Consider the following 13,334-nt stretch of genomic DNA (forward strand, 5'->3'; position numbering starts at 1 on the left):
GATCCGGGTGCGGGGTTTACCTGAGTAACACTCTCGGCCTCACTAGAAAAAAACCTCAGAAAGACTGCCAGAGGCACAGTCGCAAGAGAAAACGGGTTTCTCCCCCCTCCTCCACACCCCTTCCCGCCCCTATGATGTCGTCCTAGAAAGAGAGGGTGTGTTTCAGTTGCAGGCTGCCCAAGTGGCAGTTACTGGGACTGCTTTAGGTATACGTTTATGTATAGTAAATAAAACCACTTTTTAATGGTTTCCCTTTTCCCAGCCAGCTCCACCCCCAGGTGGTTTGAACTTTGAGCCTCTTATAGTCCTGATGAACAGTTTCGCTTTCCTCAAGTTTAAGACACTTGGAACTTCAAGAATTGGAGGTTTATGCAATTTGAGACCGGTCCGCACTGAGCAGAGTTCAGAGGATTAAGAGACAGGTGAGCATGAATGAGTACCTTAATTCTCAAAAATTAAGTTTTTGGGCTTCCCTGGTGGCGCAGTGGTTAAGAGTCCCCCTGCCGATGCAGGGGACACGGGTTCGTGCCCCGGTCCGGGAAGATCCCACGTGCAGCGGGGCGGCTGGGCCCATGAGCCATGGCCGCTGAGCCTGCGCGTCCGGAGCCTGTGCTCCACAACGGGAGAGGCCACAGCAGTGAGAGGCCCGTGTACTGCAAAAAAAAAAAAAAAAAAAACTTACAGTTTTTGAAGAATAATTTTGCAGTTTCGGTAAAAGGTGCACCACCTTTATTGAATACTAGGTGGTGCCCGTGAGTTAATCTTTCTGGGATAAATCTCAAATAATGTAGCATGAGGGTAAGGTTTTTAAAGCATCTTCATCTTCTCTGAAATTCATTTAGAATAGCTTTACCTCCTTACAGTACGTTGTGCCTTTATACAGTTCATTCAGTTATCGAATATGTAGTCTGTATTAAGTGCTGAAGAGGCTAAGAAAGGAATCAGACCCATTTCTGCTCTCAGTTTACAGTCTGGAGAGGAAGACAGACAAATAAACAACAAGCTATGATGAAATCACATATAATTCAAGGCAGACATAGTGTTAAATGGAGACTAAGACGTAGAATGCCGTGGCAAAAGCAATCAATTATCATTATTCATTTACCATTTATTTATTCAATACCTTCTATCTGCCCAGCATTGTGCTAGACGCTGGTGTATAAAGAAAATGTAAAATCCCTACTCTCAAATAACTCACAATGTAGTGATTGGGAGGGAACCAAGGAAGGCATTATGGAGAAGGTGAAACTTGACCTTGAAGGATGGATGACTTGGCCTTGATAAGTAGAAGAAAATGCAGGCTCAAAAGAGAAGGATGAGGACTTCCCTGGTGGCGCAGTGGTTAAGAATCCGCCTGCCAATGCAGGGGACACAGGCTCGATCCCTGGTTCAGAAGATCCCACATGGTGCGGAGCAACCAAGCCTGTGCGCCACAACTACTGAGCCTGCACTCTAGAGCCTGCACGCCACAACTACTGAGCCCGAGTGCCTAGAGCCCGTGCTCCGCAACAAGAGAAGCCACCGTAATGAGAAGCCCACGCACCGCAATGAAGAGTAGCCCCCACTCGCCACAACTAGAGTATGCCCGTGCACAGCAATAAAGACCCAACGCAGCAAAAAAAAATAAGTAAAATTTTTTTTTTTTTTTTGCAGTACGCAGGCCTCTCACTGTTGTGGCCTCTCCCGTTGCGGAGCACAGGCTCCGGACGCGCAGGCTCAGTGGTCATGGCTCACAGGCCTAGCCGTTCCGCAGCATGTGGGATCTTCCCGGACCAGGGCACAAACCCGCGTCCCCTTCATCGGCAGGAGGACTCTCAACCACTGCGCCACCACGGAAGCCCTAGCCAGTCTTTTTTTTTTTTTAAAAAAAAGAGAAGGATGAGCTTCTTCTCTGTCCCTTTAATCTTGCCTCAGGTAGTTTCTTGGCTACTCCTCCCTTGATTAGCAGCTATTCAGAATCCACCCTTTGGAACTCAGGGAAGGTCTCAAAGGCTGGAGTCTTACCTGTAAGAAATGGTGGACAGGGAGTTCCCTGGTGGCACAGTGGTTAAGAACCTGCCTGCCAGTGCAGGGGACACGGATTCGATCCCTGGTCCAGAAGATCTCACATGCCGAGGAGCAACTAAAGCTGTGTACCACAACTACGGAGCCTGTGCTCTAGACCCCATGAGCCACAACTACTGAAGCCCGTGCTCCACAATGAAGAGAAGCCACCGCAATGAGAAGCCGGGGAACCCCAACAAAGAGTAGCCCCTGCTTGCAACAACTAGAGAAAGTCGGTGTGCAGCAATGAAGACCCAACACAGCCAAAAATAAATAAATTTTTTTTAAAAAGAAATTGTAATAACAAAAACCTTATTTCTGATATTAACAAAAAATACAAGATATCTAAGAACACCCAGTGTTTAAAGCCTTTGTGAATAAAATAATACTTTTTTTTAAACTAGAGATCATAAAAGAAAGCTTTGATAAGTGGAGAGATATATTGCTTGATTGGAAGTTTCAAATTTTAAGGATACAGATTTTCTCCATATTAATTTTAATGTAACCCCTGTCAAAATTTCAACTGAGGGACTTCCCTGGTGGTACAGTGGTTAAGAATTCGCCTGCCAACGCAGGGGACACTGGTTCGAGCCCTGGTCCGGGAAGATCTCGCCCATGCACTACAGCTACTGAAGCCCGCGTGCCTAGAGCCCATGCTCCACAACAAGAGAAGCCACCGCAGTGAGAAGCCCATGCATTGCAACAAAAAGTAGCCCCTGCTCGCCACAACTAGAGAAAGCCTGCGTGCAGCAACGAAGATCCAATGAAGCCCAAAATAAATCAATAAAATAAAATTAAAAAATTTCAATTGAATTTTTTTTGGAATTTGTCAAAATGATTCTTAAATTCATCTAGAAGGGAAAATGTACAAGTATAGTCAAGAATTTTGGGGAAAAAAAAAATAATAGAGCCAACTCCTTATCAGTCATCAGTATACACCAGCTCTAAAGCTATAATAATTAAAATAGTAAAGTAATGCCTTAGGACCAGAATATTATCAATGAAACAGACTTGAGTCTGTTTCTATTGAGTCTCAATTAAAGGTAGCATAAATAAATACTAGTAAACAGTGTTGGGGCAGTTGGCTATCCATTTGAAAGAAAATAAAAGTTAGATCCCTACTTCACAGCATTAACAAAAAAATAGTATATTTTTGGGAATTCCTTGGCAGTCCAGTGGTTAGGACTTGGTGCTCTCACTGCCATGGGCCCGGGTTCAGTCCCTGGTCAGGGAACTAAGATCCCACAAGCCCCATGGTGCAGCCAAAAACAAAAACAAAATAGTATATTTTAAAAAATCTTGAGATGGTCAGGACTTGCTTTCATGGGACACAAAACTAAGAAAACATAGAGGAGAACATAGGTTTGGCCATTAAAAATAATAATTTACCATAACAAAAAATGCCATAAATAAAATTTAAAGCCAGGAGACAAGAGATAATATTTGCAACATAATTGCAAGGACTTTATATCCATGTTATATAAATCAGTAAGAGAAAGATAATCCAGTAGAAAAATGGGCACATTTCCAAAGAAGAAATTCACATCAAAAGTTGTTCATTGGGTTTCCCTGGTGGCGCAGTGGTTGAGAGTCCGCCTGCCGATGCAGGGGACACGGGTTTGTGACCCGGTCCGGGAGGATCCCACATGCCACGGAGCGGCTGGGCCCGTGAGCCATGGCCGCTGAGCCTGCGCATCCGGAGCCTGTGCTCCGGGACGGGAGAGGCCACAACAGTGAGAGGCTCGCGTACCACCAAAAAAAAAAAAAAAAGTTGTTCATGCCCACAAGTCATTAGGTAAATGCACCTAAAGACCAATAAGATAATACTAGGAGTATTCTGAGTCCTGGAGTGTACTTATTAAGAATGAAAAAGAATGTTAAAATGAATCTTGTAAAGCAGAGTCACGCCTGATCTGTTTCTTTATAAATCTGTATTTTCATCTATCAAATATGTTTAAAGTAAGATAGACTAATAGTTAAGACTTCTAATTAATTTGTGAATTCAATTAAGAAGACTCCCAGGCATTTTTGTGGGGTGTTACTACTATATGCATTTCACCTTTTATATATAAATTGAGATTTTTTTTTGCACGACAATCTTCCCCACACCTGTAGCTCAGAAAGAGTATAGCCAATTTTTTTTTGGCTGTACCACGCAGCATGCGGGATCTTAGTTCCTAGACCAAGGATCGAACCAGCACCCCCTGCAGGGTAAGCGCAGAGTCTTAACTACTGTATTGCCAGGGAAGTCCCCACCACTTTTTTTTGTGTGTGTGTGTGTATAGCCTACTTTAAATTGCTTTATTGTTCTACTTAGTAAAATGGCTTCCAGAGGAAAGACAGAGACAAGCAAATTAAAGCAGAACTTAGAAGAACAGTTGGATAGACTAATGCAGCAATTACAGGACCTGGAGGAATGCAGGTAATAGTATAATTGTGTGCTGCTATGCTGTAAAATGGCTTTTGTCTCCTGCAGCTAGATTATAAGCTCCATGTGTGCAGGCCCATGTGTGATTTTGGTTTCCCCTGTAGTGTTCTTCACAGTGCTTTGTCTGCTGGAGAAATAAACTCAGTACTGGCTTTGGAGTTAAAAAGGCTGGAATACTGAAAGTATTTAGATTAATTTCAAAGTGAATGTGAACTTGGGCTAAATATTTAACCACCTTAAGTTTCCATTTCCTTGAGTATGAAATGGAAATAATAACACCCATCTTGTCTTCAGTATTTGAAGTAGCCCTGCCTGGTATCAAGCTGAGAAGGTACTGCTTGAACTTCTGGTGTGTCTTCAGCCTTAACTGCTCAAAGAAATAAGACTGCTCATTGCCTTTTTAACAACCTGGAAAGACTATTGTAACTATTGCAGATGAGGGAACAACACAATGCTTGGCCCAAAGTAGGCACTAGATAAATTGGAGCTGTTTTGTAGTAAATGTTTAACAAATGGCTTGTTTGGAGTACTCAGATGGCAAGTACTGCATTGCTGTTGTATTTCAAGGTGCATAGAATTTTACCTACCATTAATGATAATGATGGTAATAATAACAGCTATTTATTAAGTACCTATTATATGCCAAGTACTTTCCATATTTCATTTAATGCTCATAGCAACCCTATAAAGTAAGTACTATGATTATCTACAGCTTATACAATAGATAAAAAAAACTCAGACTTGGCTAGTCAAATATCTTGCCCAAGGTTATACCATTGATTCAGAGACTGCTTAAAAGGAAGTTATTATGTGGTTTGTTTGTTAAGTATGTCTCATTTTGGTTTAAAAAAAAAATAAGAAAGTGTAATTGTCAGAATTGCAGGAAAACGCCCACACTAATGTCTGAACACATCCATCATTAGTATTTTGATATTTCCTTTCAGCCTTTTTCCCCCAGGATATTTTTTGTATATATATGTATCTGAAGTCTTAGTGTATAAATACTACGATTGTTTTTTTCTTTTGGAACTCTATATTTTTCTATATTATGTTCACTGTACTTCAGAGAGGAACTTGATACAGATGAATATGAAGAAACCAAAAAAGAAACTCTGGAACAACTAAGTGAATTTAATGATTCACTAAAGAAAATTATGTCTGGAAATATGACTTTGGTTGATGAACTAAGTGGAATGCAACTGGTAAGCATAATTTACTTACATTGGTGACACAGTTTGGTTTTTGTTGTTGTTTTTTTCCAGTAAGTATATTTAAGATAGAAAATGTACCCTTTTTGGGGTTTAACTTCTAGAGGAATGTCTACTTATGGATAAAACAGCATTTGCTTCCAGATCTTCATCTAGTTATATATTTGACTCCAGTGACATGCATAGAAATAGCAAATGGATACTAAAGTTGTAATACTGTTTGAGGAACAAAGAAGACCTATTAAGAATTGAAGACCTATCAATCAAATATTGTAATATCTGCTTTGTTGGACTGTTTTGGTTAGTTTTCACCTTCTTGTATTTCTAGGCTATCCAGGCAGCTATCAGCCAGGCCTTTAAAACCCCAGAGGTCATCAGATTGTTTGCAAAGAAACAACCAGGTCAGCTTCGGACAAGGTTAGCAGAGGTAAAGTTTCTTTAAATTGATCCAGTCCCTGTATGTATTTCTTTTCTCAGCCCAAGAATTTGCTCATTATGTTATTCTAAAGTTTAAAAATTGGTCATTTGAAAATGTACAACACCAAGAGTGAACCCTAGGGACTTCCTTGGCAGTCCAGTGGTTAATACTCTGTGCTCCCAGTGAAGGGGGCCCGGGTTCAATCCCTGGTCAGGGAACTATATCCTGCGTGCCGCAACTAAAAGAGCCCGCACGCCGCAACGAAGACCCGGCGGAGCCAAATAAATAAATAAATAAATAATTTTTAAAAATAAATTAATTACATTTAAAAAACAAAAAGAGTGAACCCTAATGTAAAGTATGGACTTTGGGTGATTACGATGTGTCAGTGTAGGTTCATCAGTTGGAACAAATGTACCACTCTGGTGGGGATGTTTATAATGGGGATACTATGCATGAGTGAGGGCAAGGGGTATATGAGGAATCTCTCTACCATTTGCTCAATTTACTGTGAACCTAAAACTGCTCTAAAAGATAGTCTATTTCAAAAAACTAGTCAGTTGACTTTAAAGCCACAACCCACAACTAGGTTTCTGACAAAATTAGTCCTTTGAGCAGTGGTTGTTGATAACAAATAGAGGTTTAACCAGCATATGGCAGTTTAAATTGCTACTGACTGCTTCTGCTACAACTCCACATTTAAAGTTTTACTATTTATTTCTGGAGCTCTGAATTGAAATCCCATCTAGCATTCATTAGCAGCCATGCTTTATGCATGTGTGGCCTTTCCCATCTAAGAATTTCAAACATCTTTATAAACCTGACACTTAAGGAAGTCTGTTTATAGACTTGAATATAGTTAAGACATTAATAAGTTATTTGCAGCCATTAGTAACTTAATAGCATAGTGGTTAAGAGCATGGATTTGGATCAAACTGTTTGGATTTGTACCCCTGTTCTACTGTGGACGTATGTGACGTTGGGGAAGTTATTTTCTTCAACCTCTTTTTTTTTTTTTTCTTCTTTTTTCTTTCTTCGGCCGCACCATGCGGCATGTGGGATCTTAGTTCCCCGACCAGGGATCGAACCCGCGTCCCCTGCATTGGAAGGCGGATTCTTTACTACTGGACCACCAGGGAAGTCCTTCTTTAACCTTTTTTTGTGCCTGTTTCCCCATTTGTAAAAAGGCAGTAATGATAGTCCCTACCTCTTATGGTTGTTATGAGGTTTAAATGGAGTAAAATGTGTAAAGCACATAGAATAGTACCAAAGCATAGTACATGCTATCAATGTTTCTGGTGGTAGAGGTGATATTTAACCAAAGTTCCAGGAGATCTGTTACCAGTTGTCTCATTCAGGCCTTTAGACCACACTTCAGTTTAATGAAATAGAGTTCTTAGAGGATAGCTCCTCTTTAAAGAAGCTATTGACCTACTAATTCCTCAGTAGAGTTTATAACTAAGACAATGGTTATGATTAGTATCAAGATTTATTAGAACTGTGTAATAACATTTCTATCATGTTTGCCTTGAGTTGTTTCTATAGTTCTTTATAATATTAATTGGTAGAGGACCTTTTCTTTAAAAAGTACATCTGAAAAGCTTGATTTTATGCAAAGAATGCTTTTAACTTAAATACCATATGCTTTGCATTCATCTATTACAGATGGATAGAGATCTCATGGTAGGAAAGCTGGAAAGAGACCTGTATACTCAGCAGAAAGTGGAGATACTAACAGCTCTCAGGAAACTTGGAGAGAAGGTACTTGTATTTAATTTAATATATTAGGTATAAAGAAAAAGTGTGAAGTATTTGGTATAGAATTTCTTGATCTGTGATTTAGTTTGTGGTCCTAAGACTTTTTTTTTTTTTTTTTTTTTTTTGCGGTATGCGAGCCTCTCACTGTTGTGGCCTCTCCCGTTGCGGAGCACAGGCTCCAGACGCACAGGCTCAGCAGCCATGGCTCACGGGCCCAGCCGCTCCGTGGCCTGTGGGATCTTCCCAGACCGGAGCACGAACCCGTGTCCCCTGCATCGGCAGGCGGACTCTCAACCACTGCGCCACCAGGGAAGCCCCTAAGACATTCTTAACAGTGATTCCTAGAGCCACTTTGTTCACATTTGAACTCAGTCCTTTGGGTTTTGTTCTGTTTGTTTAGCTGACTGCAGATGACGAGGCCTTCTTGTCAGCAAACGCAGGTGCTATACTCAGCCAGTTTGAGAAAGTCTCTACAGACCTTGGTGAGTACCCTCGTATTTCTGAAAGCTGGACATGAATTACTGCTCTAGATTGACAGATGGCACGGGTGAGATAAAATGATGGCCTTTCTTGAGTTTAGAGGTGAAACCAGAATTGTTTTCTTTATAAACCGCTTTTTAATGGGTTTGTTTTCCAATACTATTTAATTAAAAATAATCAAATTAATATAGCCTAATGCTTTAAAATATTTCAGCTAAATGTAAATATAAAAGTAAACTAAAATGTTACATGTTCTATTTCATACCCTAATTAAAGTAAGTATTTGTAACCAATAAATTGCCCTATGTGGCTTAGTTGTTTGTGCAGGGAAGGAAATTGTCGTGGCAGTGGGGAGGGTCAGGGATAATGCGCTGATAATAAAAACTCGTTTCATTTTCTGTTTTATCATCTACGTGATAGATTTTCCTCTCTTTACCTGGAACTATAAATGCATTTGAAATGACATTTCTGTTTATTATGTGTCTTTCTCCTTAGGCTCTGGCGACAAAGTTCTTGCTTTGGCAAGTTTTGAGGTTGAAAAAACAAAAAAATGACATGGTGTGAAAACTTAGGACATTGATCGCATTCTTGTTGTAAATGGCATTTTTCTTCCGGGGATTCTGAGTCATGGCAAAGAAGTCAAGAGATTCATGAAGTGTATTAATAACCTAAGAAAAGGTGACGGAAAAACATACTTAAGGCTTTTGTTTATGCCCTTCGTCATTGTGCTTTGTGTAGGGGTACCCACTTCTGTGATCCTGGACTTGTTGGGATGGAGGGGCTCACTGGACCTTATTCATTATGATTTGTCTGTTTAAGAGAAAACAAAATAGTGTCTCTGCCTGTCTTTATTGAGCCTCCTTGTTTTTAGATGCTGGTAGTAAATGAAAAGATGTGAACTGATGATTCTTTTCTGCTCATAATTTATCCCCACTTGTTGGAGTAAATAATGTAGCAACATCAACAGACCTCATATGTGTTCACAGAACTTTAGAGTTCTGAGTGATCTTAGAATCATTTTCATTTTACAAACAAGGAAAGTAAGGCTCAGAAAGAGCAAGTGACTTTCTTAAAGTCACATTAGAGACAGAGCTGGGAATAAGACTTGGGTGTCCTGTCAGTTTAGTGTCCATTGAGTTTTATTTCTTTATTTTGTGCTGCTTTTAAAAAATAATTCCCACATATCGGTATAAGTCCGTATTTATGAAAATTCAATGTCCCCAAAAAAGTTGTCACTGAGTGACCATTCCCCAGCCCGTAAGCTCTCAGTATGAATGGTGCCCATTGTGTCTCTGAGTTTTGAGCTTGAAACAATGGGAGCCCTGTTGAGAGTCTCCTGAAGTAACTTAACCTCCTGCGTTGTTTCACCAGGGAAGCAATTGGAAGTGGCAGCTCGAGGCCCTCCCTGTGTGTGACCTCTTTGCTGAAACCCAGAGGGTGGTGACTGTAAACTACTATTTACTCTTCAGTTTTGGGAGAAACACAGAATAAGTTATGAGAAGAAGCCGGTTTCTCTCCTGAGTGTTTATGTCTCTCTGCATGCTCAGATATATAGATTTTTCCCATATGCATGTACGTCACCTTATTTCCTAGGCTCTGACCACTTTATATTCTTTCACATTTTTCTCAATATTCTTTTTCTTTAGACTTTATACAAATTAAAAACATTTTTAAAGCTTCTTGTGTACTGTAAACTCTACTAGGTGCTCTGCCAACTGGACAAATTAGGGGACCTCAGCTACATTAATGCCTTATTTGGAACTTTTAATGGGTAATTTTTTATATATTGGTTTATGATGGTCACAAACTCGTTAAATTGTGACAAACTAAGAAAAAGCAAATTACCTGTTATTCATCTAGGGCTTTATGGTCAATCACCATTATTTCATTATTCTGTGTGTTTTTTTTAACCAAAGTGAAATTCACATGACCATTTAAAATTCATCATTTTAAAGCGTGCAGTTCAATGGCATTCAGTACGTTCACAGTGTTGTGCAATGACCACCATTATCTAGTTGCAAAACATTTTCATCCCCCCCAAAGGAGACCCCATACTTACTAAGCAGTCATTCCCTCCTCCTTCCAGTCCTCTAGCGACCAGTAATCTACTCTCTGTCTCCATGGATTTACCTATTCAGGATATTTCATATAAATGGGATCATATAGTATGTGACCTTTTGTGTCTGGCTTCTTTCACTTAGCGTAATATTTTTTAGTTTAATCCACATTGTAGTGTGTATCAGTACTTTGTTCGTTCTAATGGCTGAAAATATTCCCTTGAGTGGATACCACTTTGTGTTTATCCATTTATCTCTTGATGAACATTTGGGTTTTTTCCACTTTTTGGCTATTGTGAATAGTGCTGCCGTTATGAACGTTAGTGCCTAAGTATTTGTTTAAATATCCCTTTTCAATTCTTTTGGGTATATACCTAGGAACAGAATTACTGTTTGGGTTTTGTTTTAATTCATAGCAAGATTCCCTTCCAGTAGTAGTAAGACAAGGAAAATTAGGAATATTTTATATTTGAAAGAGGCCTAAATGAATCTGGAGTCCTTAATTTTGGTTTCCCTTAAACTTTCTGTAAGACTAACCTCAGTGAAATATTTTGTCATTAATCACATTAATATATTCATTTTGTAAGTGATGACTAGTACTTAATTTAAAATTAACCTTCGTTTCAAAGTGACCAGGTTTGCAGTGCCTAGCAAGACACTGTCAGTCATGGCCGTGTGACCTTTGGTAGATGACAATATATATATATATTTTTGGTGACAATATTTTTTGAGCCTCATTTTCCTCATCTGTTCAGTGGGGATCATAGGAGCTAACTACTACATAGGATTACCGTGCATTCCCCTCTCTTTCTTAATGTAGAAAGCTTTACATTGGGGTTAATCCACAATTTAATAGTTTTTTCAAGGGCCATATGATATGTTTATCACAAATTTGGTAACTTAGAAAAATAATTTGAAAAGTCTATACAACTATAGTTATTAAATGACTTGTAAACTATGTTCATGTTATGTTCATATTTTGCTATATTTAATCTTCTAGTTTTTTAGACCTCTTGGGAGGTCTCAGACTGCAATAACTAATGCTAAGGCAGCTTTTTGACATCCTTGGGTCAAGCTAATATTTTAAGGGAAAGAATTCCTGCATTTTTCAAAGAACTGGGGTTGCCGCAGAAATAAATTCCAATGATCAAGTGTCCAACCTGGCTGTTTAATGAAATCTAATAATTTAAAACAATTTCTCTTTCAGTGTTTTGCTTTGTTTTTATCCTGTGAGTGTTAAGTTAGGTAGAGGAAGAAATCAAGCAGTAGAATGAGTTGTTTCCAGGAACGAGTTGGAGTTGGGACAGATGGGTTGTTAACTTTGGTCGATAGGCCTTTTATTGAAGACACTCAGCCAAATAATGGTCATCTTAGGCAAAATAAAAGACTGTGCAAATCCACCATTGGAATAGTATCTTATTACAGTGACCGGTGGATAGTTTGAAATTATTACAGAAAAAATAAACCCAGACCATTTTGCCTAGAGCTTTTCAATCACTTTCCTGTCCACTTTTTTTTCTTGTCTTTTCATTACTAAGACCAAAGAACACTCTTCTTTGCCTCTCAAATTGTTTTTCAGCATTAATATGTAAATTAAAACTGTCAGCACTCCCACAGACCCCCGTGAACAAGCTGTATAATTGCTTCCAGTCTGTGTGGCCCTGGAATTGAAAAGATTTAGAAACTGGGGAAACTAGTACTTAATATTTTCATTAAGTTGCAAAAAGCAGGTTAGAAATATGGCTCTACTAGATATCACCCTAGAATATGGCCTTTTGACATCCTCACTCATTTTCTTTTTGAAAGCCCCTCTCCCTGCTCACACTAATAGCAAGGTGGAAAGACTGTAATGCTGAAAGGGCCTCAAACACAAGGGGTTAGTGACATTCTTAAGAGCTTACAATGCAAAATCCATGCTGTTCCAAGCAGAGGACCAGGAAAGTTGAGTGGTTTGAGGCTGTCAGTTGGTAGCTTCCTAACGCTTGGTTGTTTTCCTCTGAGAGCATCACATTCCTTACAGCCTCAGACAATGGACTACGATTAAAAATAAACAAGTAGGGCTTCCCTGGTGGTTCCCTGGTGGCGCAGTGGTTGAGAGTCCGCCTGCCGATGCAGGGGACACGGGTTCATACCCTGGTCCGGGAGGATACCACATGCTGAGGAGCGGCTGGGCCTGTGAGCCATGGCCGCTGAGCCTGCGTGTCGGGAGAGGCCACAACAGTGAGAGGCCCGTGTACCGCAAAATAAAATAAACAAGTAAAAAATATTTTCTATAAAGGAGGTCAAGGAGAACCACCAATTTCCTTTTGAGTCAAGAAAGAAGACAGGGACTTCCCTGGTGGTGCAGTGGTTAAGAATCCACCTGCCAATGCAGGGGACACGGGTTTGAGCCCTGGTCCAGGAAGATCCCACATGCGGAGCAACTAAGCCCGTGCGCCACAACTACTGAGCCTGAGCTCTAGAGCCCACGAGCCACAACTACTGAGCCTGCGTGCCACAACTACTGAAGCCCGTGCACTTAGAGCCTGTTCTCCGCAACAAGAGAAGCCACTGCAATGGGAAGCCCGCACACCACAAAGAAGAGTAGCCCCCACTTGCTGCAACTAGAGAAAGCCTGTGCGCAGCAATGGAGACCCAACGCAGCCAAAAATTAATTAATTAAAAAACAAAAAGAGGAAGATAATGCTAGTAAGAGTCTTTTCTAAGATTATGCATCAGTCACAGGTCCTCTGTCCTCAGCTTCTGGCAACTGTGACTGAACTTCTGAAGCCTTCCCACAAGAACCTCTGATTTTGTGTTTCAGTCATAATTTCAATACCTGGTTTAAGAGTTTAAGTTATTGTAATTATGTCTGTTCATTCTAAAATGTCTTAGTTCAAGTACTATTTTTTGGTTGCTGCTAAATTGTCATATATATAAGAAGAGTTCAGTGATTTTTTTGG

The 13,334-nt window shown here is 40.0% G+C and overlaps 1 protein-coding gene across 4 annotated transcripts in view; it reads left to right on the forward strand.

Moving 5' to 3' along the window:
• The window catches only part of LZIC (leucine zipper and CTNNBIP1 domain containing), an 11,544-nt gene extending 429 nt beyond the window's left edge, over positions 1-11,115 (forward strand). For 2 of the 4 annotated variants that reach the window (XM_060283327.1, XM_060283319.2), the window contains exons 2-9: positions 263-422; positions 4,361-4,465; positions 5,538-5,673; positions 6,008-6,106; positions 7,165-7,230; positions 7,760-7,858; positions 8,256-8,337; positions 8,831-9,238. In XM_060283327.1, coding sequence (XP_060139310.1) covers positions 4,365-4,465; positions 5,538-5,673; positions 6,008-6,106; positions 7,165-7,230; positions 7,760-7,858; positions 8,256-8,337; positions 8,831-8,889 — 642 coding nt within the window. In that variant the 5' untranslated portion in view covers positions 263-422; positions 4,361-4,364 and the 3' untranslated portion in view covers positions 8,890-9,238. Of the gene's footprint in view, positions 1-262; positions 423-4,360; positions 4,466-5,537; positions 5,674-6,007; positions 6,107-7,164; positions 7,231-7,759; positions 7,859-8,255; positions 8,338-8,830; positions 9,239-9,706 lie in introns of those variants that run through there. The other 2 variants (XR_011377603.1, XM_070046062.1) reach the window with 2 other exon arrangements.
• Positions 11,116-13,334: the final 2,219 nt, after the last annotated feature.

This window comes from Globicephala melas, chromosome 1 (genome assembly GCF_963455315.2).
Source record: "Globicephala melas chromosome 1, mGloMel1.2, whole genome shotgun sequence".
NCBI classification, from domain to species: Eukaryota; Metazoa; Chordata; class Mammalia; order Artiodactyla; family Delphinidae; genus Globicephala; species Globicephala melas.